This window comes from Cadophora gregata (genome assembly GCF_030347475.1).
Source record: "Cadophora gregata isolate MNR1 chromosome Unknown scaffold_10, whole genome shotgun sequence".
Taxonomy (NCBI): Eukaryota; Fungi; Ascomycota; class Leotiomycetes; order Helotiales; family Ploettnerulaceae; genus Cadophora; species Cadophora gregata.
Window position 1 is genome coordinate 833,188 of NW_026695933.1, and position 23,805 is coordinate 856,992.

The window sequence follows — 23,805 nt, forward strand, 5'->3', positions numbered from 1 at the left end:
ATTCAAACAATCCGAGTATAGGGTACATCCAAGCGAACAGTGGGTTATATTACCGCAGGCCTAGGGAATTGAGGGCTATCTCCAAACGAGGATGCAACCAACCGAGGCTCAACAGCGGTCCATGTTTCTTCGAACTTCGAAAAAAATTCAATCTTTAAGTTGCGAAAATTACCTTCGTATAGAAATGTAAATCTTGAGTTCCTGTCGTTCTAGACCTGTGGTCCCTCCCAAGCATGAGGCTGATGTTCTGTTTCTCGGCACCAAGGCTGCTGAAGCTTTACCTTCAGGGGTTCAGAAGCTGGGCTCCTGTGAACCCCCAGTCTCCAAGCAACCAAGCCAGCCACAACCCAAACAAGCTCACATGCCAAGGTCAGAGAAACGAAAGGTTCGTGAAATTCAGTATCAGAAGCGGCGAATTCATTGGAACAAATGTGGAGTTCGGCAGGCTCCAGGAATTTGTTTGTGGTCAGATTTTCCCGTCCCGTGGAAACGCCATCTCATCGCTCCAGATCATATCCGTCTCATTTCGCTATCCAGTGGAACCAAACATCTGTCTAGCATACGCGGTTCTGGGGGTTCTCCAGGTGCTCCAGAATGACCAAATATTGGGTTGCCAAGATCAGGATTGGTGCATAATTCGAGTCTTGGGGCCCGTGGTTTGCGCCTCACAGTTGCGTGCTTCTTCTTGGGCGCTGATTTGCGGAAGATCTATCTCCAAAGTTCCGTCATGACTTCTCCGCAACACCACACGCCACACCGGCTACAGTAGCGACAGGGTGAACTCCCTAGCTTTCTTGCGGGCTCTTCACGCTTTTGGTCCTAGTAGATCCGGGGGTACGGTATCCTGGCATTCTAGCAAGTCTAGCATTGGCTGCTGGCCCTGTTATCTCGGCCAGAAGCAAGGGGAGCTACCCCAGTCGACTCAGTCAACTCTAGGTACGGTAGGTATGGGAAAGTTGGGGTATTGCACGTGAAGGTTGCTTTCCCGTGTTGAGATAAAGAGGACTGCTTTCCCCAGATTGATCCTGCTTTTCCCTCCTCATCGGACCTGGGATCTTGCATTGAAAGACCACAGCCCGTCTTCTCCTCGCCTCCAATCGTCAAATCCGCAGCTCGTTCGGAAGAGTCGAAGACTCTGGTTCAGTCAAGATGGTTCACAAGACTAGACTTTACAACTGGTATGCGGCGTTGGTGGCTGCAGGATGTATGGTCTTATACGGTATGTACCAGAGAGTAACGGATGACTGTTGTGAGTAATCTATCTGACTTGGTAATTCTAGGCTACGATGCAGCAGTGTTTAACGCTGTGCAAGCAAATAAGCTTTGGCTTGCTTGGATGAACTTCGATGTCAAGAGTCCGGTAAGTGACCGTTCTTACGTGCATTTCGGCGAAAACTTACAGATATGTCAGAATTCTAACTTGCTTGGTCTGATCAACACGTCGTACTCAATTGGAGCAATTGTGTCTGGATGGTTTATGGCTGGTCCTATCGCCGACTGGCTTGGACGTAGAGCAGGAATGGGAATCGGATGCTTCATCACCATCATCGCTACCGTCATTCAAACCTTCACCCCTCACCACAAGCTCGGTGTCTTTATCTTTGGACGGGTCCTGATCGGTATTGGCCAGGGTATAGCTCTGACCGCAGGTCCTGTCTATATTGGAGAGATCACACCTCCTGAGATCCGTGGAAAGGTCATGTCCTTCTGGCAGTTGTTCTACTCGGTCGGCTCTTTCATTGCTTACTGGGTTAATTATGCTTGCGGAAAGCATAAGGTAGCCTTGGGAGAATGGAGCTGGAAGATGGTTGTTATCTTCCAGATGCTCGTACCCATCATCATCATCTGCCAACTTCCATTCATGCCAGAGACCCCTCGGTAAGCGTTCTGCATCCCAATAATTGATTTCCAACATGCTAATATCTGGACAGTTGGTACATCAGACATGGGGATCGCATTGAGGACGCTCGTCGATCGCTTGCCCGAGTCCGAGATACCGAGCAAGAAGTTGAGGACGAGATTCTCGCCATTCGAGAGGCCATCACCTTCGAGAAGGAAGTCATCTCTAACTCATACTTCGCACTCTTCAAGGATGCCTCCGTTCGCAAGCGACTCATGCTAGCGTTCGTTATCAACATTGGACAGCAACTTTCTGGACAAGGTACTCTCAACTCGTACAGTTCTACCATCTATAAGAAGGTTTGGACCTCACTTGACAAGATCAATCTTATCAACGCACTGAACGCCACCATGGGTATAATCTTCACCCTTAACGCAACCTGGACAGTCGACAGATTTGGTAGAAAGTTCTTGCTTATCGTCGGAGCTATTGGTATGGCTTGCTGCATGCTGATCGTCCCACTCATTGGTATGGAGACACCAAATACCCCACAGGGTGGAAAGACGGAGCCAGTTGGAACTGCTATTGTTGCAATGCTGTTCTTGTTCATCTTCTTCTACAAGCCTTCATGGGGTGCTACTGTTTGGATTTGGACTTCAGAGGTCTTCTCCATGAACGTTCGTGTCCAGGCTGTCGGAATGGTAAGATATGAGCGCCCTATTGACATTTATACCAGTGCTGACATGAACGTTCAGTGTACCCAAATGCAAAATGTGGCTCAATGCATCTTCAACCAGTTCTTCCCCACTTTCTACAAGAATTGCGGACTGAAATCATTGTAAGTACTCTCTGCAAGGTATGGCCTTCGTCAACTTACGGATCAAAGCTTCTTTTTCATGACAACGAACATCTGCCTGGCCATTTTTGTTTGGTTCATGATTCCAGAAACCAAGGGCACTTCATTGGAAGAGATCGACGTTCTCTTCGGTGGCGCAAATCACACAGAGAAAGGAGCAGATCTTTTGCACGTCGAAGATGCTCACCACGCTCATGTAAGTTTCCCGCTCCTCATACCTGGCAGTGATTCGATATTAACCAGGTCCAGATCGGTGTTGACAACGTCCACCACGACGATACTATCGAGACTATTGAAGCACACCCTGCTTCCAAGGAGATCAAGATTTGAAGTGAAGAGTGCAGGACCCATGTGTCAGAAAGAGCCAAAGGAACACAGATTTGAATCGTCAACCGGCAGGCATGGTGCCTGAAGCATCATAATCTTCGGATATATGTAGTGTAATTGAATATATGTCAACCTGTACTCTGCAGATTGATAGGTGAACACTGTATGGAAATGAGCACCTGAATTTTGAGAATCCCAACGGCGAGTTGGCACGTCGTCTAATCTCCGCACCAGATCCTCTGCCTTCTCCCCCGTACGTATTGTAAAATTTGCTCACATGGCGCCCATTTTCGGCTATAACCCCGAACTGAGAGATGCAGCTGAGAGTCACCGGTTGCCCCAGCCACCTCTTCATCCATTGCAAGGCGTACATCTCAAAAGCTCGCTCGAGCGCAGTGTTTCCAATCTGCCTCTCAAACACTATCATCCAATCATCCTGTATCCTCTGTTTTGTGAGCATACTGTCGTGACTTTCAAAGACCTGGCTGTGGTTGGGGAAAGCTTCCAGCCTCTGTCCTGGGCGAAAGCTTCTCTGTTCAACCCGCACCACGCTACTCGGCAGCCCTGATCCGACCCCCAATCCCATTGCTCGACTTACTGTTGAAGCATCATCAACCCCGTTTTGGGCTATCCCAACGCGGAGTCTGATCTGCTAATTGGCTGCCAACTGTAGGGGACGTGTGCCTCTTGCTGGAATCCCCATCCCCCTTCGGTCCTGGTGCATCTGCCTCGGCGTCGTTTCTCATGGCTGCATGCATGCAGATGCGCCTGTCCGGATGCACAAACGCATCTCGAAACTTTGGTCAGCCCGCACACCCTTCAAACGTAGATTTTCCACCAATTCCTGTTGAGCTGTGTGGACTGGGAAATGTGGACTGTGGAGCTGGTTCCCGTGTACCTACATAGGGTACCTTTCTAGATCTCCTTCGCCTGCATCGACATGGGTGTATGTTTTTCTCAGGCTTCAGTCCTCGTCCTCAAGACACCCTCTTCCCGATCATGCTGTGATCAAGTTCATGGCTCGATGCCATACTGTTCCTCCATCCGCTCTTGAAGTCTCTCGAGTAAGCACATTGTTTGTTAGGTCAGGCTCCGTTTACGTGGGTCTACAATTCACACACTCGGCTTGCTTGCGTCTACTGAATGAAGAGATTCTTCTCCATCTTGAAGTCAAGTCTTACATCACTATTGAAGTTCCTGCATTCTTCTTCAGTAAAACTCCCATTGGCCCGAGTCCAATCATAATATTTTCAGTTCTGTTATTATGACTTTCAAAATTTGGAACTTGGAATGGTTAACGGAGAAGAAGATGCCAGAACAGGGTGCTACCAAATATACAAGAAGATGCGCATGAGCTTAAATCTCTTTGCCACCATAATTCCGACAAAGTCACCAAAATTACAATTTTAATACAAATACCTGAATATCATGCTTGGTTCATGAGACTATCAGACTAATTCCACTCATCCTGTTTATGCAGGGTTTGCCCCAATCAAAAGACTCAAAGTTGGAACTTGATTACCTCGAGGTCTGTTGAGGTTGAGAGTGGTCAGCATTGTCATGAATCATATTTACTATACTTTCCTTTCAGTGCATTCCATCATTATTGAATACGTGGTGAAAGACCATTTGTCGTTGTGTGGACAAAACAGCAAGCAAATCCCCCTTTCAATATAATTTGAAGCGGACTACTTGATATCTATGCTCTCGAACCACGAGCTCTAATCCTCTTCGTCTCGTCAGTCTTGTCATTACCGCTTCTTGTCGCTATTCCCTATCTCCGCTCGTGGTGACGCTGCTTCAGGCACAACGTCTGGCGTCATACAGGTCCTACCGTCAATCTGCAAATCTGATCAAAACCACGTAGCTCGCACCGACTAAGGTTTTAAAATCCAGGTATCTTCTGAGTACACTTTCCTACCCTGAATACTCAACAGCTTGGAACATTTGGCGACCATCTCGAGCCGCACTCAATTTCCAGCGACAGAAGCAAGACTGTCAGATCTTATCAATACCTAAACAGTTTTCTTTGAGCTCCTGACCATATAGATTTTCTCAAGTAGGCACGCACTTCACTTCGAGTTATCTTCGGGTAGCTTCGCCTGTTCGCATATTACCAGCAGCTGTCAGCAGTGCTCGTCGGATACAAGGTCTTTTGCCTCCATACAGTAAGCATTAATTTAGCGTTCTCGTCAGCGCTGAGATAAGGAAAGTATACGTATATGAGGAGGAGACTTCTCTCGAAAACTGGTCAATATAGTATCTGCCATAATTTTCAAGATGACGGCCCAGGACAATGATTCTTCCGCTTTCATCTGGAAGCCTCAGCCTGGCAACCCTCTGTCTATTACGCGAGATTTGACCAACACCGAGCGTATGTTCGTTGTCCTAAACCGAGACCTATTTGGTCAGAATTGCCCATTCATTGGCGCCTCGATCTCTGTCCGAAACACAAGTTCCTTGGGTCAATCACGTATCTTTGGTATCCCGGAGTTACGAAAGAGAAGTGTTCGGGCGTGCTGTCAAACGCGGTGGAGGTATCCGACGGTAGCTGCACGTGTCTCAGAAGATGACTGCAAAGCTATGTACAGTGTCGATGGGCCGAATGAAGCAGCCAGGTGGGCAGAACGAAGCGTAACAGTCGTTGTTGCTGATGGTGGTTGGCTTGCTTTGCGTGAGCAACTTTCACGAGATGTACCGATGCCCTCTTCGAATGGTGATTACTGGGGTTTCTATTTGATCGTCAAACCCGAATATGGCGCAGATGTGAATATCGCGAGTTTTGATATTCTAATGCATAATCATCACGTAAGTCCAGCTTTTTGGAGCCACACCTCTTGAAATCATGGCAGGCTGGCAAGGCCTGTGAGAACGTAAAGCTACCAAGCATGCCAACCTTACCTCGTCCAAAGATCCATAGACTCTATCTACTACATTTGAGACGAATATCACTGAATGAAGATCTCTGAATACAGGTCTTCACTGATGGGTCTGGCATTCGCAGCATCCTCAATGAATTCATCAGCCGTCTTGCCGACCCGTTGCCATTAGAAGAATTGCATTGGGGCAAAGAGGTCGACAGGTTGCTGCCTCCATCTATGCTTCTGGTTCATCCAGGGCAGATGATGCTCGACACTACCAGCAACGGTGATGGGCCAGAATCAACTACTGATTTCTTTCTGAAGGTTTGTTGCTGTGATCTGTCAATACTCTAAACTGACAACCGCTTAAAAGTCACAAGCGGATATTGGTCTTCCATGGTACAGGCCTAAAATCGGCCCTCCAAGTTCGTCGACCAGAGGCAGTCAGTTAGTTTCGCATACGTTCGAGCCTAATTTCCTTCCGGAACTTCTTGCCAGAGGACGCAAGCGTGGAGTGAAGTAAGTTTAGAACTCAACAACATTAAATTCACTTCTTGAGCATTATTAAGTCGTTACTCTTCTAGGCTTGCTGCTATACTCCACGCAGCTCTGTTTCAAGCGATTCACGAAAATATCGATTCCGTGCCTGGGCCAGAAGACTCATTCCAAAGCAGTTCGGCCATGGATCTCAGAAATGACTGGATGCCACCCCCGTACAACGAGAAAAGATATTACGTAAATGGCGCGGTCGTTATCCAGCCCATCGCAGTGCCATGCCGGATGTTCAGCCAGAGAAACGATTTCTGGAAAGCTGCTGCTTATATCGCAAGTATCTGGGAGGTTGCCAAGAAAAGAAAAGGGATGTTGGCTACCATTGAAGCAGAGGCAGCGATGTTTTTGGGAAGTAGACAGAAACAGAAGCAGAGGTATGTAACGTATCAGTTTAACGTGTGCCGTATTGACTTTAAAGTAGTTCCTCGCCTCCACTGACAAAGCCCCGTACTTGTCCTTATTTCGTTTCGGATCCACCAGGGACTCAACACCTTGACACAATTTTCCCAGTTTCGGGATACCAAAATCTTCAGTTGATTCTTGAGTCGTATCAGCTAGCCACAGATCAAAGTCAAACTATTGTGTAAGTCCATGGATCTGCCTTGGCTATAGTGATCTGACCGAAATGACACAGTTCTGCTCGCTCACACTCATTTCATGACAGACTCACTCTCTGCGTAGTCTTCAACGCAGCTCGTAATCCAAAAGAAAAGATGCAAGAGTTCCTCGAAACATGGGTAGATGTACTCAAAACAGTGTGCGAGAGTGATTGGGACTTGAACGGAGATTCGTGAAAACATGCCTAGATAGAAGTAATAGCCTTTAGTGTTTTTGTCAGAACATGAATAAATATAAGCAGCTACTAACTTTATATCCCTCAAACTCCAGAGACTGGACCACTCTGCATTTATCCACTAATAATAAAACACGCGAGATTTAAAGTGTAATAGTGCAGCAGAGACCTTTTGGAGGGACCCTACATTGCACTACCGAAAGTGACCCAATATTTACTATCGTCTCCGAGACTTCTTCAGAGCCGTTCTGCATTCATGGTCCTGAACTGCGCCGTGAAAATTTTGCGGAAATTTTCTGCAAAGATGGAAAGGTCGAAATTGTGAACTGTATTAAGCATATCAGTGGAACACAGCCATGTCCTCGAAACGCCTCCGAGACCTACTATCCAGCATGATTTGGAATATCGAAGCTTTAAAATGAGGAGCAATCCGGAATGAGTTAAAGTTGTTCTTATTACCGGATCTAGAAAGTCTTGGAGCGATGAAGATTTCTGATTGGATTCCCCTGGCCCGAATCGAGACCATCAACTATTGACTTGCAATCGAAGGTCATCTAGACTATCGCTTGATGACCCCGCCATTTCCCCGCCAAATGTAAGTCATCGAGACAATTTACCTTCAATTGGTACTTCTCTTGAACACCCGTTGTAATCTTTGTGCAAGAAACTATTCAATATGCCTCACATTTGACTCATGGCACAGAAAGTGCTGCCAATAAGGCAATTGGTGGCGTCCCAACCATCCACTATTTCGATTTCTGGTCTCGGGGACGCGGACAGGTCGTTCGTCTTATGCTCATTGTAAGAAATCCCATATCCTCTGACTCCGAATAGATACTTGCACAGAAGTGTAGGATGCTGGCGCAGCTTACAAAGATATTCGATATTCTTTCGACGAATGGCCAGAACATAAGCGCAGGGGCACAGTTGCAGAGATGAATCCAACGGGAAACATTCCCATCGTTGAGATGCCTGGCGGGAAGATTCTCACACAAAGCTATGCCATCCTGAGACATTGGGCACGACAATTGGGTGGATATGACGGAAACTCCGAAGATGAGAAATACTGGGTCGATGCAATATGTGAGTGATATCGTGATTGACTGTCGGCAAGACCTTCCACCACATGAGATGTAAGCTGACTTCGGAACAGGGAGAACGCTTTTTATTAGTGCATTCTTCTCGGACAATGCGAAAGTCGATTATCCTAAGCACCAGCAAGGCGACAGGGTTCATTATCTGAAAGCCATCGAGACTCACTTGAAGGGATCGGATCTATCTCAAAGGGGACCGTTTGTTGCTGGTAAAGAGATCACATATGCTGACCTGGTGCTATTCCAACTGCTTCATGACGAGAATTTTGATTCAGGATGACAGAAATGAGTTGACGGAGTACCCGAGATTGGTGCAATTGGTTGATGCAGTTCAGGATCGGCCAAACATCAAGAAGTTTTCCGGCAGTGATGCGTACTTGGGTTAAGTACACTGCACTTTCTCAAATAGCAGCCACATGATAGGTTGTGAAAAAAAAAAGATCATGCGCAACGCCAAAAGGAGACATGCTGCGTGGTGGTAGAAATTGAGCAGTTGTAATCTGAGTTTGCCACGGCATCATCTTGGTTTCTATCCATAACTCTATCCAGCTTAATGAAAGAGACAGTATGCATCACAGGGAATCTCAGGAATATTTCGTTTCATTGAAGCATTGTACTCCACATTACCAGTTGGTCGAATCCCAACGGCGATGTACCACGACACCTCACACGGCAGTATCTGTTGAATCTCAATAGCCAGTAAGGAGACGGCGAATACATCATGCAGTAAAAATATCTCATCTGAACCTAAAGACTACGGTATAGATACAAATGTCGAAGTAGAGAAAGAGCATCGAAATCGTGAGTGAATGAGTGACTGCTTGAGCTTCCTGCCTGAGGACACAACAGAGCTCCCTCGGGTCGGGATGGTCTTTCTCGTCGCGTTCAGTCCGTGGAGCTTCAAAATATCAGCCCAGCGCAAGCATCCGCAATTACGTGCAATTCAAGTCCCATGCAGAATCATACCCGAGCCTCTCAAAGATTTTGATCGAAACCTCAATAATTCGAACCGAATAAACGTCGATGGCCTTCCTGCAACGTCCAACCATGGCAGACAGAGCATCAACCTCAGCTCCAGCAGCCTCCCAATATTCAGAACCACAATCAGCCTTCTTCTCACAACGGTCGCGGCGTCAATTGGGCTTATTTGCAGCAGGCGCTGGCTTCTTCCTGCTCTCTTCCGCCATCACAAGACGATCAATTGTTCGGCGTTACAAGGCGTCGATGCCCAAATTCTACCACCCGAGCAATCACGCAAATCCCAATATCAATGGAGCTTTGGAGGCTTTTGAAGCTCTAACCATTGCTACTGTAAATGTTTTCAGTGTATCGATGATGGCTGGGGGAGGATTCCTGTGGGCATTCGACATAGCTACTCTGGATGACATGAAGAGGAAGGTACGGGTAAACCTTGGTGTGAATGCAGACAGGTCAGATCAGGATGCGGAAGAAGAAATAGAGGAGTGGTTCGCGACGGTACTTGCAAGGAAGGAATTCAAGGCGCTTCGTGGCGAGAAGGGAATCAAGACCAGGGCAGAGAAGGAACAAGAGGAGAAGGAGGCGAAGTTGGAGAACGAGAAGCCAAAGTCATGACCGACGAGACGATTGTCCGCAAAGCCAACAACCATGGTGAGATAGGACTCTGGATAACCGAGTTCAATAGCATACATACAGGTGGATCAAGATGCTGGATGAATGGGAGGCTCATCACAGGAATGGGGGCCAGAGTGCCATCTATCTCCACTTCAGAATCGGTGGACTGCAGTACTAAAATGTCATGACCATTTTAGGTGCGAGAATTCATCAAACAAAACATACCAGCAGCTTCATCCAGACAGTGAGAGGTAGGCAAGCGAGCGTCGGGAGTCCAAGCACAAAAATCTACACTCTGTTCCAGAATCCAACAAGGTACAGGTGGCAGTCCTCTATTTATGCGTATCGCCAATTTCAAGCTCTGCTATTCTATTTGTGAGTCTTTGATACAAGTCTTTCCTGATGAGATCATCTGTTTCATGCTAGTCGTGTCATTTGTTTGCTTCCGAGTCGCCTTTTGCCTTACTAGCATGCCCGTGTACTTTCCTCGAACGAAGCCGCCGTCAATTCCATTTAAGTTTGACGTTTGATTAGAATTGCTGTTGTCATCAAGGATCCCTTCTTTCCTGCATCAACATATCCCGATCATTTCGGGAGGCTATATGGATAATCTCCTCTGATAGCACCGAGCTCCACTTCATCAAACATCCCCCACGATGAGTAAATTGCGTTTGGCTTATCAGCTCGTCCGATTGCTGCATTTGAGAGCATCCCGTCCAGTGAACAGTGCACCCAGGATCTAGCTGCAAATTATCCACTTTGTCGCGTTTCACGAACTCGGTCAAGCATTGGCTCCGCGCAACCTTTGCAGTGTGTGTTTCAGCATTGGCCGATCCTGGTGCAGTTCTATTACTGTGACTTCAAACCATGTAATTGAGATGCAGCCAAGAGACATGACCATGGGTTAGAGAGGCGCGATTGCTTTTAAGTAGATCTGGATTCCTCTTTGCTCGGGAACTTTTGGCGCATTTCTGGAAGCCAGCACGCGATCTTTTTCTCCTTCCCTCCATGGACTCTGGAAGCCCGCATCTCATACACATTTGAGCATCGACTGTGTCGCGCAACCTGCCACTCCTTTCGACTTTCCGTACATGAACAAGAGCCGTCTCACTTAGTCTCAACGGCACATCATATCACGTCACGATGCGCTTAGAATACGGACACAAGGCTGCGTCTTGGCCGACAAGACGGACACAACGGTGCCTCAGCTTCGCCCTTATTTTCACGTATGTAACCCTCACCTCTTATGAAAATCCCGCTCACATTCCCAGAATAATTATCATCGTCGGCATATATGAACACCAATCATGGCCACGGAAAACGGAACTGCAACTGCAAATGAACACCAGGAGAGGCTTTCATATTTACGGTTCGTCGCCTGATGCAGGCTCGCCGTCTCTACCCTTCGTTGAGAGCAACGTACGCAAGTCCAGCGGGGAGCCCTTGTTCGAGGTGCCTTACGACGAGTGAAACAAAGCCAGCCAATTGTCGAAACACGACGTGGATGCGAGGGTTTAAGAAGCTCATCGGACCACGATGGAGATTTTAGTAGGGATGAATGGCGCAGGCGTTTTGGATGCGGCATGGTTCGCTGCTATTCGTAGATACCCAGGAAGTCAGGATGAATGATCGGGCCGAAAGTACTTCCATCCACTGGAGGAGCTGCAGGATAGTAGAGACAGCATGAGCCATGAAAGACCGCCCAGGTGCAGCAGATATGTTGTGGAACCTCGTATAGGCGGGAGGCTTGGTGTGGTGTGTGAAGTTGACGATAGGTGGAGGTGGTTCGCCTGGTCTGGGATATGCGAATCGGGCGAGGGTTAGAAAGAGCCTGCATGGAAGCTGCACAGAAGCGGCATCCACGCGATCTGCCTGACGTCTCCTTTGAGATCTTACAGATCTGAGAGTGCAGTGTGGGGGACGCGATGTGATGTGATGTGATACGATACGATACGGTGAGACGAGGTGCGTTATGCTGCAGCCTTGTCACCTGCCTTGCCTGTTGCTGTTGGTTTTGAGGTGCGGATGAGGTACCGCGGGGTTATATATAGATATAGATTGGCAGCCCTGCCCAGCACAGCGCAACGGAACACAAAATTTAACATTGACCCACGCGCACTTGCTTGTCCATGCTGATTGTCCTTCACCACCGTCCTTGCCAGTAACAGGGATCACATGCTGAAACACCTTGCGTGGTGGAATTCTCCTTCACCATACCTCATGAGATGGGAGTGGCTAATCAGGAAGAGCCCCTGTCTTGCTCGACGAGCTCACGCCGTTCTCTTTCGGGCTCGAAGCTTTCCTGGCAACCACCAATAGGCGAATTGTATCTCTTTCAGGAACTCTGTCATTCTGAAGGTTCATGCAAGTATTTCTATTTTCATCGAAGCTTGCTGACGAAAACTTGCAGAATCACTTTCCAGAAGAAGTCTCGCGATGGTGATGCCCCCCTCCTTGTCTTTGTTTTGCCCTCGAAGTAGATTAGCCTTGCCAACGATTTTATTAAGGAACAGTTGGCTGGAAAACTTGCTCATAGTCGGGAACAAGCAACCATGCATGAGAATAGAGACTTGGAGCCACGTTGGACACCATTGGTAACACGGCCCTAATTTGGCCATGACGTGTTCTTCACGATGGGGACGATGGGGGCTGGAGATGGGCAGACTTTTACAAACAGAGGAATGGAGAGTGCTGCCGTCTTTAGAGAACGAATTGTCTGACCTCTACTCCCCCCTTCAAAAATATACTGAATGCTCAGATGCTGGTGGCTATAGATATGACGGACCGATGGCGTATGTCAAGGGAGGGGGTGTGTCTCGAGTGATGCAAAGGTTACAGAAACTTGGTGGCTCCGAAAGCAGTGTGTGCTTCTTCCCAGTGCCAAATTGCCAATTGCAGTGTCCGGAAGATAGTAGGGCCAATGAGCCTCAAATAAAGGCTGTTCGGGCTCTCGCAAGTCGGGATACAATACAATGTCATTGTTTACGGGATTTAATGTCGCTCCTACCTTTGGGTCGTTTTCTCTCCTTACATTTTACAACTCTAAGGTAACAGTACTCCATATCTCGAACATTTTGGTAGGCTATTTGTCACAGGTGTGGCTTTCACAGAAAGCCTATTGTTTATATCAGGGGCTAGGTGGGAAAAGCGAAGCGAGCAAGTGCCCAACTCCTAACCTTCAACCCATGAGGTGAGAAAGTGGGAACTCAATTCCGAGACCATAACTGACATGGCTCCAAATTCAAATGCGCACATGTTACGCCACTTAAAGACGAAGAAGCAACGATCGAGTCAAGTGGCTACTATCAGTATAGCTTAGAAGCACATTGATGCATATGTGAGGACGCGTTATTGAGTCCTGTCGGCTCATATTTACAAGCTGGCCACCAAGTCGATTCCTTCAACGGCATTAAGGGACAAAATTAACTTCAACAATTCTATAGTCGACCTCCTGTTCGACCCGATTGTACGAGAACCAAATGCGAATACGAAGCAGCATTACATTCAATGTCTATTAATATGGTTGACAGCTATACGACCTGGCACTTAGGCAGTATTGCGATATCTCCGGGATACGAAAAAGATCTAGAGTGAGACGTTTCTCGCGATTAGACGTTGCATGTGGATATTTCTCTGCTTCCATTGGCTTTGGCTTTTGAGTGTGGGCTCTTTCTTGCGAAGTTCTCAACAATCGATCACTAACGAAGTATATTCTACATTCCCAAGGTCCATGTTGTTAATTCTCGTGAGGTCTTTCTTCGTGCAAGGCCATTTGTAATCCCGAGATAAGCCTTTCACTTAGAAAAGCGATCTCCATCGATCCGGATCTCTACAAGCCAGTGTCAAATCTAGAGTGTCGCAAAGAGTTTATCCCCGTCTTGGGAGCCTATAGCCAAACATATTTGCAGAGGTCCTTGTCCAAGCTACATGAGCTCCTCCGTGGTCTGTTTTACAGTGCATGGTCGAGATGGCAAAGGTCTAAGTCAACGTAAATGAGATTCCAATGGTCAGACATAAGAAAGAGTTGATGGAGTTTTGCAAGGCTGATTTCTGCTTCACCAGAATCTAAGTTGAAGTTTCGCAGACTGGCATAAACAAAATTGGGTAGCAGTACCAATCAACGCGAATCACATTAGGCAACTTCACAACGACCCTGCAGTGAAAGTGGTTGAGCTTTACACCCAGGATTCGGGAGCTGAGCGGGGCGCCACCGAGCATCATACTTGGTACTGGTTCCTTACGATGGCGAACTACCCTGGAGGATAGAAGGATTGGTGATGGAAGATTGGTCAACGAGGACGGTCTGAAGAGGATGTGGTGACACATAAGGGCGGTTCATATACTGCTCGCCGCTGCTTGGGTTGGCATTGGAAGTGCATCAGGTGCATGCAGGAGTCGAATCCATTCAATGTCATAGGCAGGTCATACCTCAATGTGGAAAACGGAGGTTATTAAAAAGTGAGTCTATCAAGCGTTCGACCGGGAGAACATTTGTACGGAATCGACGACTGGCGTACAAAGTGAGCTGGCCGTGCATTCTGTCGGGCAAAAGGAGTTGAAGCGACAGCCCACCCGACAAAGGCAGATACAGGGGATTGACGCTCCATATCCATATCGCTTCCTCAACCCATTCCCCAGGTGCACAAAGTATTGCTTGAAGAAAATACAACTTGCGTGGCTGTATAGGCAGGGGGGTTCTGGCATGGTAATGCTCCAACGGGAATTAACTGCCATCTGGTTGCAGTGAAATGATATTTACTTCCAAAGACTCACACAAAGCAAGTAGAACATCAGGTGAAAAGCATGCGTCTCTTAGATAAGTATGACCTTCCCTTGAGTCTGGATCCTTTGAACGCTTTGGGGAAGAATGCACTGCTTTCGACCTGCCTCCTGGGCACAGACAGAAATTTAAAGCTGTTTGTCTCGAATACATACATACAGTATACAACTTTCTAATAATAGCTACCAAAAGAGAAATTCCCCGACTAGAGAAGGTTGCTCCTGTTAAAACCGAAGCGACTGTCTGGTGTTGGGTGACGTGGAGAGGTCAAACTTCTAAGACCGCGAAGTCATGGAAGACAATGTAAGCGAAGATGGTAGTTTTGCTGGAGGTACGCCTCTGTGAGTTGAAAGCTACTCAATGATCTGACATATGTTGACTCAAACTTCTATGTTTGCAGGGGTAGATGAAGGTGATGAGTCCCATTTCAGGGAAATCTGCCCTGAAACGAATCTAAGTCGAAGGTTTTTTTTTTTGGCTTCATGATAAGAGTGAGCCATAACAGCAATGATGTTTTGTTTCTGGGAAGCCCAGATTCTGCAGTAAGGGACAGAGTTGTGGAATGGTGGTCTGCTTGATGTTAGTTAGTGTTGCCCAAAAAGCGCTAGCCGTGAAGTCAAGCCGAATAAAAGCTTATGCCACTTGATACTTTTTCTTCAAGGATGAAACAAAACATGAGAGATGGGTGAGCTTCGGTTGCATTCTAGTCATTTGTCCCTTGCTTGTCTGCTCTCATTTTGTTTACTTTGCAAAGCCTTGGTAGCCTGCTCTCCTTTGCCTAGCGAGCCTAGTCATCTTTAGCAGGTTTTCCTGTTCTCGCTTATCGATTTCGGTTTGTCAAGCCCCAGTTTAAACTAGGGGAAAATTGTTGGTTATTGTAGATATTTAAATAAGCAAAACTCGGCGCATGACCACTGTTTCAGGTCGCTCAAACTTGCTCCGCTGGCGCAATGGTAGCGCGCAAGACTTCTAATCTTGAGGCTGTGGGTTCGAGTCCCACGCGGAGTGCGAAAGCTTTCTTTTGCAGATTTAAACCGAAGAGGTTGGCAGTTGGTAGGTAGTCCTCCCCTAGGATGGGTGTTGTGGTATGTATATAGATAGTATGCATGTATGTAGTATGTATGTGTATGTGTATGTATATGTATTATGTATATGTATTATTTATTGGTTTTCCCCCCATTCTTTTTCTTTGTTTGGTTTTGATCGCAAACTGTTCGTAGTCATGCAGATACAGACAGAGACAGCTAGCTCCTGGGTCCGAAGTGCTCCCTAGGTTAGTTACGTTGGACCAGTGTTGGGACTGTGGCTGTGGCTTTGGTCGCCATTTCAAGTCACAGATTCTGTGGCCTATCTTGATACATGGAAAACGCTGGCAAGCTTCAGGTACCTATAATTCTAAAAGTGGAGGAGTCTTGGATTACATTTTATTCTCTTCTCACTCAGTTCCCATCTATCTATCACTTACCCTTTTTTTGTTCTTGGTGGGGGGTCGGGCGGTGTCTGCACTTCTTTCGCTAATGGCTTCTGAATGGCGCCTGGGCACTACCTGATCACCGACCCTGTGCCTGACCAGACCAAGAAAGACTCTTTGTTCTTTTCTCAACATCACCTCTGTCATTCACCTCCCTCTCCTCTCCTTTCATCCACGTCTATCCTCCACCGGTCTATTTCGAGGCCCATCGCAACATGGATCAAATTTTTGCTCCAGAACCCCTCTCCTTGACGCAGGGCGTCCGTGGCGAGTTGCGCCACACCGTCCGTCATGTTGGATGGCCCTGCAACAGCCTGCCCTTCGTTTTTTCCTTTTCCTTTTCCTTTTCCTTGCCCTGGTCCAGCTATGGTTACACAAACAAACACGGCCGGCGCCCAGCTTCATATTCCACCAATGCCATACAACATCACCTCCAGGATGCTAGATGCCAGATGCAATCTCGATGCTGGAGCTTGATCTTCAGGACGAGATAGGCACACACCTCCAGTGCAATCAGCGGGGCACTCCACGTTATGGTGCCAGATCTGCGAGTAATTGTGCTGGTTGGGCGCAATTTGCCTTGCGTATCTTAACGCAGCTAGAAGGAGGCTTGCTCACTGCCAGAAATGGCCATGCAGCAGGCAGATCATCAAGTTTCAAACCTGCATGTCCCTTTGACAGCTGCAGCCAGCCTTCGCGCGATCTTGGTCCTTGAGATCAGGGTAGGATCAAGCACCAGGTGGAGGGCTTTCTGCGTAGCCATGAGGCTGACAAGCCGAGAGTATCCCACGAGCAGAATGGGGGCAGATTGCTTCTCTAGATTGATCTGCCACAATTTGTTGCAAGCATGCAGATGTCCAATATTAGCACAAGTTTCCATTCCACCTCCCTTGGAGCTCTCGTCACTCTTGGAGTCTTGGGGACCTCTGGGGAAGTCCTCAAACGCTTAGTAGCTGCCGGTAGTTGGGGTTAGGCTTAGCGTAGAGATTTCATGTTATTCGGCCGTTAGGGTCGGGATATCTCACCGGCTGTGCCCTCAAAGAGCCCAGAAACATGAAACTTATCTCAAAGACGTCAAATAGTGCAAACTGCCCTCCCGAGTTCGAATTTCTTCTGCCAGATGCAACAAGCAACATACATCTGTCTTCCTCACACTCTCCTCTTCCAAGACCGACGCGACTCGTCTTCTATTCAACCAAACAGAATTCGCAGAATACCCTAGCCTGCCTTTCAATCAGTACGTCAAATTGCTCAGAAGAGCCGCAGACGTTGAACTTGACTCGACTAACACTTCCTCTTTTCTACAGTCTCTAGAATGGCTTCGTTGAGGGAGGTAATCCTTCAGCTAAGAGCCGTTGTGAATAACCCTACGCAGTTGAATGCTCCCCTGGAATGGCCGATTCCCGGACTTCGAAGCTGCTTGAAGCACTGTTCTTTTGCTAGACTCGACAAGTGGCACATCAGGGTGCACGAAGAATACGATAACCAGATCGCCCAAGACTCAGCTTTCTATGAGTTTCAAGACGAAGTCTGGGATTGTATGACCCGAGCGTCTGAGAAATCCCATCACCTGAGACTATGGACGAAGGGCAGATTGCCTACAAAAAGTCCGTTCAATTTCATTAGCTACCGTCATCTTGTTTCGGAAGCTCTCGCAGACATTCTCGAGGCATTCGAACACTTCTCGGCAATGAATGGGAGGCCTGTGGGTATCGTCTTCAAGTATATCAAGAAGTGCTACGAACTCATGATTCGTCTCGGCAGCATGTTGTATCCTTATGGGGACAATGAAAATTGGTACGCCCAACATACGGAATTTCTTATCGACGCAAATCTGGATGGGTTCAGTCTTAATTGCACCATAGTCATGGAAGTTGCCGCTGATCCTACTCTCGCTGCTTCGATTCTCAATCCCGCCAAGATACCAGGGACATGTCTGCCACGGCGTCCACAACCACCCATGGTAGCCCTAACGAAAGGCCCATATGGGCCGCGACTCAGTAGAAATTTGTATTGGGCACAATAAATGGTGAGCATATCTTTCCGCTCCAGAACGGCTCATGATTTCTGACACCGTAAGGTATTCTGGCTGTCACTTATGTCCGTTGATTCGAGAGAGTCTTCCGTCAATACAAGCATCTATACGGTTCCATATCGCCCTTGTCCTTGCCTCGAGTTTACTTGATAAGAAGTTCTGAGTTTCGAACAATTAAGCAAATCTCTAGCGATTTCGAGGAAGAACTCGCATGTTACAGAAGAGTACTCCTTGGAAGGAGTCATCGACAGCATCCCTAAAGTTCAGTGCTACCACCCAAAAATCAACATCTAACCAGTCCTGCAAGTCCTGCAAGTCAACATCTACTTCAATCCGACCATACATTAACGCTCTGGTGGGCTTAGGCGGGGCACCGTCATGGTATTGGGAGTCGAATACGATTCAGGGGTCGGTTCGTCAATTCTTGATGGGCATAATCGATGGCCCATGAAGAACACATTTCCCCAGCGATTTGTCGTGGAAATGCAGCCAAGTCAGCCCCAATATCGTGCCAATATCGTGGAATGCATGGCTTTTCATAGCGCTGGCGTAGCACCAGTGGTCTGCCCCGTGTCTGAATTCAAGCCTAGACCCTCGAATCCTTCACATGCCGTAGGGAGACTTGCAGTAGTATTCAGCGTCCCTGTCCGTCCTATCATATTTATCAGATCTATCAATCGCATATAATATGTTCTAGATCACCCACACCACGCTCACACTCAACTTGTCCAGCATACAAGACAATCCACATTCTGGCAACCTTGACACGACAAGCATACAACGTCCAGCAGACAGTCCACTGATGCTGCAATCTCGACGCTAATATCACGCTGTTGTTGCTTCGCATTGCTACTTCACAGCTTCTGTTCGTGGTTGACAGACCAAGCCACTCGTCCACGCCCAACCATCTCGTCAATTTTATCCCGATGCGACACATCCGCACACAGACCTCGTCGACTATGTGCGGAAGTAATGCCCCTAATAGGTGCATATCTAACTCTGTCAATACTAAGAGAGCATTACCCAGATGGCTTTCATCGACTTGCTTTTCGAGAATCCACCGGCTAAGGCGGTAACCCCGCTCCAGCGGACGTGGTGGGCCAGGCCAGAGCCGTGGGATGCATCTTATGATGGGGTTTCCGCATAGAGGTACATCATGCTCAGTTGTGGGAATAACCTGATCTAGCTGGGCCACAGGGTGTAGTTGAAGCTGTACTCATGTATAGACCTCGCTGCTCCAAAGCATCTTATTTCATGGCTGAAGTAACCCTTCCAGACTTTTGGGTTGGGTTGAGGGTATAACAGCTGGAGTAAGTGGCATCGATATCCATTGCTTGTATTTGGGCAATTGTCTTCTAGGGATCGAGATAGTAATATGAGCAGCGATGCAGCCTCCTATCAATCATTTTATGCCTAAGGTGTAATTGCTTCTGACGATGGTCTACTTGCCATATGATTTTGCCTCCTGTCTCCTCCAAAAGAATTCCTGCCCTCCAATCAGTGTCCAGAGTGTCGTGCATCTATCAGCCGTTCTTACTTCGTCAAGGTTGATACCGATATGCGGCTAGCATCAGTTTCAATTGATAGCTACCTTAGATACTGTTTCTAGGAGCGCTATAGGTGTAAAGCGTCCAAACCCATCGGACACACTAACACTTCCGGGCTCACTTCCTCTTATTCCCGATGCGCAGAGTTCAAAGATATATTAAAACCGCGGCGTATTATTATTAAATAAGGTTAATGCCCCAATGTATATTTCGGGCAACTTGGGCAGCCAGAAAGTGTCACCGCCCTTTCTACATCGGTCTGGGCACGTCTCCAAGCTATCACTGATTGGTTGGATTCACTTTCAAGACATTGCTCAGGAGGACAGCAGTAACATAGACACAAGTAGCCGCCACGTTCAAGCAGGAAAAGAACGATCTCTGTGCCCCACTGGGCTGATGAGAAAGTTGGAAGGGCTGCGCACTCTCAGCTTACCGTGCTCATTCCGGAGTAGAAATTTCTCAGCACTCTCATATCAACCATGGCCAACCGCAAGCGTTCGGCATGCTCATACTCTTCAGATCAGCTCCGTAGTATTCGTCAATGATAGGTCGACAGTCGACGTCGGGCAGAGACCATTACTCAAAAAATGTACGAGCAACAACACTTTATCATATCGACTTAATCAGACCAAGTCCAGTTTGCATGAAACACAATATTCTATGAGGTAAAGGAAGGAGGGAAAGCACTGTAGTATTCAAGGAACCTTTGAAATGCAATTCAGAACTAAACATGCAAGTACTCAGATGTATACCAAAGTAACCCGAACAAACTAAGAAATTGAAGGCATAGCAGCAGCATCCGTCTTTGGTCAGTAACATCCTCGGCTCTGTTCCGAAGTCATGAGGTCCCGACTAATAAAGGTTGAAGATCACCGTCTACGTATCTGAGAAAAGAGGTGTCAGTATGATTATTGGGATCAGGTAAAGTTAAGGGATACCCACAGGCGAAACTGTCACAGTACTAGTCAGGGTAGTGGTCGATGTCAGAGTGGTTGTTCTGTTCTCCTATTAGCTTCTCGGTGTTCTCTCGAACGGTAAGGAATTACTCGCGGTTCTACGGAAACACCTGCCAAGATAGCTGCCTTCGTTCTGGTTTGTCGTCAGCTCTGCTTCTATCATAACTCTTTCAAGCTACTCACGGCTTCACGAGATCCTCAATCAAACTCAACGTCTTCGTTATTGTCGAAGCCTCACCTGTCACTGTCCCAATTACAGATGTGTTTAAAGTCTGGACTGAGTCGTTGATGGGATTAACACCCAAGACTGTCCCAGCTTCAGACATGCTCTGACTGGTGGTAGATACGACAGTTGAGGTTGTGGCCCTTGGAGACATAGTGGAGCACTGGACGAGGGTTGAAAGGGTGAAGTTGCCCGCTGGTACAACGAGGCTCTGGGTTGGTCCAAGGAGGAGAATGGCATCCTGCATTGATTAGCTCTGGTCTACCAATTTTTACCTCATGTATAATACTTACGGATGAGAAAGACGTAGAGAGCGAAAACGTGCTTGTTGTGGTTATAGGTACATACTCCGTACGAACGACCCAAACCTCCGCAATCAGGACACAAGCCTTCTGACCCATGAAATCAGTTGTGCAGATCAGCACGGTAATTCCACCTGGTGTATCTGCTGCTAGAGATTGCCATGGTGCTGCATATAACGATACTATGCTCTGAATATATGTAACTGGAGTCGGCAAAATAGCTTCAGATGGTGTCAATGTCGTCGTAAGTAACGCATATGTAGTACGAGATGAGAATGTTATATTGTGGCTACAATCGCTGATCGTAGTCTTCGTAAATGCATACGTCAAAATAGTAGAGCAAGATTCGGTTGTGACAGTCTCGAATGCCGTCGAGCAGCTGGTAGTACTCTTGCCTGGCACATCGCATAGCTCGTACATCGGTACGACGGACGTGACGGTCTTACCTTGGGAAGTTGGAGTCGGTATTGTGATGCTTGCGGAGGGTCCAGAAATATATAGAGTTGTGGTATTTTCAAATCGCCTTCCACCTTGTCCTGAGGCAGTTCCAGCTTTTTTGTGCACAGTCCAAGAACGAGAACCGAGGATGCTGTGCGACGAGGGTTGAGGCAACCATGATGCTTGTGTGGGTAAAACGCCCAGCGTAAGTACAAGAGTACGGAAGAAGAAAGGAGACATCTTGATGCTGTGAACAGGTGTGGCGTGGTGGTGTGAAATTTGCGTGCTCTCTAGAAAAGCAGAGGCTTGGATGGAAAAGACTGCGCAAAGAATAGAGCAAAGAGAGAACTCAGTACATAGTCAAGATTCGCAGTTTGCAACATACCAGCCATCTCGCTTCCGACATCGCGATCCATTCATGAGAAAGGTAACGTAGGAATGTTGATAGGCTGGTAGGAGTGGAATTCAGCGAACAAGCAAATGCTACCCTACCCTTGAGACATTAATGTGAACAGAAACAAAGCGACCTGTTGACAAAGACCCGTTCGCTCGTCGATGCGTGAATGCAATCGAGACTTGTGTCATTTTTCGAGGCGTTGTTGTTGTCCGTTTTATTGTTGTGTTTTTATTGTTGTGGGAGGGGGGAGGGATTGGCCAGGCGACATCGCTTCCTGCCGCCGAGTGTTAAGGTTAGTGTACCTGTACTGTACTGTACTGTACTGTACTGTACTGTACTGTGCTCGGTACTGTAGGTACTGCAGGTAGCTTAGCTAGCGTGGACAACCCTTAAGAATATCTACAATACAGAACAAGGCAAGGAAGGTTCCACGATGTGAACCATCTTGCACCTCAACCTCGGTATCATAACACAACGTGTCAAAACCCACTGAAACTGAAACTGAAACCGAAACTTCCCGACAATGCCACAGAAGAAACATTCCTCCTCCAAGACCACCAAGGCCTCCAAGGCCTCCAAGGCCTCAGCGTCCGGTCCCAAGCCGCCCAACGCAACACCCAACTGGCCGGCGCTCAAACCGCTCGTCCCGCCATCAGATCTTACGCTTCACACCCTACTCCCCTCTCAAATAGTCACTATCTCGCAGCTCTTCACTTCGACTCTTTGTAAAACATATGTGAACTTTTTGAAGGACTTACCGCTAACGACGACGCCCGGGAAGCCGAAGAAAGGCGAAGCGCTGAGGTTTAATGATCGTTTCCAAGTGGCTGATGAGGCGTTTGCGAATAGGCTTTGGCTGGAGACTGGGCTGAAGGAGTTAATTTGTGGGCGTGAGGAGGAGGGCGAGGGCGACAGTGGCGTGGGAAAAGGGCCGGCTATGACACAGCAGGAGAGGAGGAAGTTGTGGTGTGCTGCCCCGGATTTTCTACTTTTAGTCTCGTGATGAAGTTCTGGGAGGGGAGCTGATCTGTATGTTTACTTCTTAGGGGCGGCGAGGTCATTGGCCTCAATCCGTCAATACGCATTTATCGGTACACGAAAGGGCAGTTCTTCGATTGTCATTGTAAGCTATCCCCACCATATACACTAACATGAATTAGCAATTGTTAACGCCGAATTCTAGATGATGAATCAAACTTCTTAACGCTGGCCACCAAGCCCACGACCACTCCAGCAAAGACTACTTGGACTTTGTTGTTGTATCTCACGTCCTCTAGCACTGGATGTATTGGTGGGGAGACGGTATTTTATCCCGACGAAGTTATCCCTGGAGCCAAGAAGAATGTAACCGAGGAGGAAGTGGTTGTCGGGTTAGAAACAGGAATGTGCCTGCTCCATAAGCATGGTAATGATTGCATGCTGGTACGTCTTTTTCTCTGTCGAATATCTCACTCAGATCCACTAACACTACGCAGCACGAAGGACGGGAGGTTTTGGAAGGAGAGAAATGGGTGATCAGATCAGACCTTTGCGTCAAAAGGGAATAGACTATTTTTGCGGCATAAATATGAGCAGATGTCACGGCTGAGAGGAAGGGCATGTCGGCACATCTTGTAGATGTTGATGTATTCCAGTACACCTATACATGAACGGCCAGCACATACGACCTCGTCGCTATTTCCAAAGTCCAGGAAGCTTTGAAGAATCCTTCTGTCTCTTGTCATAATTCGTTACATCATC

At 47.5% G+C, this 23,805-nt stretch overlaps 8 protein-coding genes and 1 non-coding gene across 9 annotated transcripts; 8 read left to right on the plus strand and 1 right to left on the minus strand.

The window, feature by feature from the left end:
• The first annotated feature begins 323 nt into the window (after positions 1-323).
• Positions 324-3,724, plus strand: ONS95_001654 (uncharacterized protein). Its single transcript, XM_058494860.1, has 7 exons — positions 324-1,219; positions 1,281-1,360; positions 1,412-1,878; positions 1,932-2,541; positions 2,596-2,678; positions 2,727-2,892; positions 2,946-3,724. Exons 1-7 carry the CDS (start codon positions 1,150-1,152, stop codon positions 3,024-3,026), a joined length of 1,557 nt encoding a protein of 518 aa, XP_058355167.1. The 5' UTR covers positions 324-1,149; the 3' UTR covers positions 3,027-3,724.
• A 1,579-nt stretch (positions 3,725-5,303) lies between these two features.
• Positions 5,304-7,230, plus strand: ONS95_001655 (uncharacterized protein; the record flags this gene model as incomplete). Its single annotated transcript, XM_058494861.1, has 6 exons — positions 5,304-5,831; positions 5,999-6,208; positions 6,258-6,403; positions 6,469-6,810; positions 6,858-7,019; positions 7,071-7,230. The coding sequence occupies 6 exons, from the start codon at positions 5,304-5,306 to the stop codon at positions 7,228-7,230; spliced, it is 1,548 nt and encodes a 515-aa protein (XP_058355168.1).
• Positions 7,231-8,164: 934 nt separating this feature from the next.
• ONS95_001656 (uncharacterized protein) lies at positions 8,165-8,603 on the plus strand (the record flags this gene model as incomplete). The annotated part of the gene is made up of 2 exons (XM_058494862.1): positions 8,165-8,312; positions 8,383-8,603. 2 exons carry the CDS (start codon positions 8,165-8,167, stop codon positions 8,601-8,603), a joined length of 369 nt encoding a protein of 122 aa, XP_058355169.1.
• Positions 8,604-9,346: 743 nt separating this feature from the next.
• Positions 9,347-9,916, plus strand: ONS95_001657 (uncharacterized protein; the record flags this gene model as incomplete). Its single annotated transcript, XM_058494863.1, has 1 exon — positions 9,347-9,916. One exon carries the CDS (start codon positions 9,347-9,349, stop codon positions 9,914-9,916), a length of 570 nt encoding a protein of 189 aa, XP_058355170.1.
• Positions 9,917-11,059: 1,143 nt separating this feature from the next.
• On the plus strand, positions 11,060-11,386 carry ONS95_001658 (uncharacterized protein; the record flags this gene model as incomplete). Its single annotated transcript, XM_058494864.1, has 2 exons — positions 11,060-11,142; positions 11,188-11,386. 2 exons carry the CDS (start codon positions 11,060-11,062, stop codon positions 11,384-11,386), a joined length of 282 nt encoding a protein of 93 aa, XP_058355171.1.
• A 4,246-nt stretch (positions 11,387-15,632) lies between these two features.
• On the plus strand, positions 15,633-15,704 carry ONS95_001659. The gene has a single exon. It is a non-coding gene; the product is annotated as a tRNA-Arg (tRNA).
• A 1,516-nt stretch (positions 15,705-17,220) lies between these two features.
• ONS95_001660 (uncharacterized protein) lies at positions 17,221-18,193 on the plus strand (the record flags this gene model as incomplete). Its single annotated transcript, XM_058494865.1, has 2 exons — positions 17,221-17,404; positions 17,475-18,193. 2 exons carry the CDS (start codon positions 17,221-17,223, stop codon positions 18,191-18,193), a joined length of 903 nt encoding a protein of 300 aa, XP_058355172.1.
• A 2,517-nt stretch (positions 18,194-20,710) lies between these two features.
• Positions 20,711-21,908, minus strand: ONS95_001661 (uncharacterized protein; the record flags this gene model as incomplete). Its single annotated transcript, XM_058494866.1, has 4 exons — positions 20,711-20,746; positions 20,796-20,838; positions 20,889-21,169; positions 21,222-21,908. The coding sequence occupies 4 exons, from the start codon at positions 21,906-21,908 to the stop codon at positions 20,711-20,713; spliced, it is 1,047 nt and encodes a 348-aa protein (XP_058355173.1).
• Positions 21,909-22,588: 680 nt separating this feature from the next.
• Positions 22,589-23,612, plus strand: ONS95_001662 (uncharacterized protein; the record flags this gene model as incomplete). Its single annotated transcript, XM_058494867.1, has 4 exons — positions 22,589-23,031; positions 23,112-23,188; positions 23,249-23,487; positions 23,541-23,612. The coding sequence occupies 4 exons, from the start codon at positions 22,589-22,591 to the stop codon at positions 23,610-23,612; spliced, it is 831 nt and encodes a 276-aa protein (XP_058355174.1).
• Positions 23,613-23,805: the final 193 nt, after the last annotated feature.

Coding starts and splice junctions, on each gene's coding strand:
- ONS95_001654 (XM_058494860.1), top strand. CDS start 1,150: ATGGTTCACAAGACTAGACTTTACAACTGGTATGCGGCGTTGGTGGCT. Junction 1,361..1,411: donor ACTTCGATGTCAAGAGTCCG/GTAAGTGACCGT, acceptor CAGATATGTCAG/AATTCTAACTTGCTTGGTCT. Junction 2,542..2,595: donor GTGTCCAGGCTGTCGGAATG/GTAAGATATGAG, acceptor ATGAACGTTCAG/TGTACCCAAATGCAAAATGT.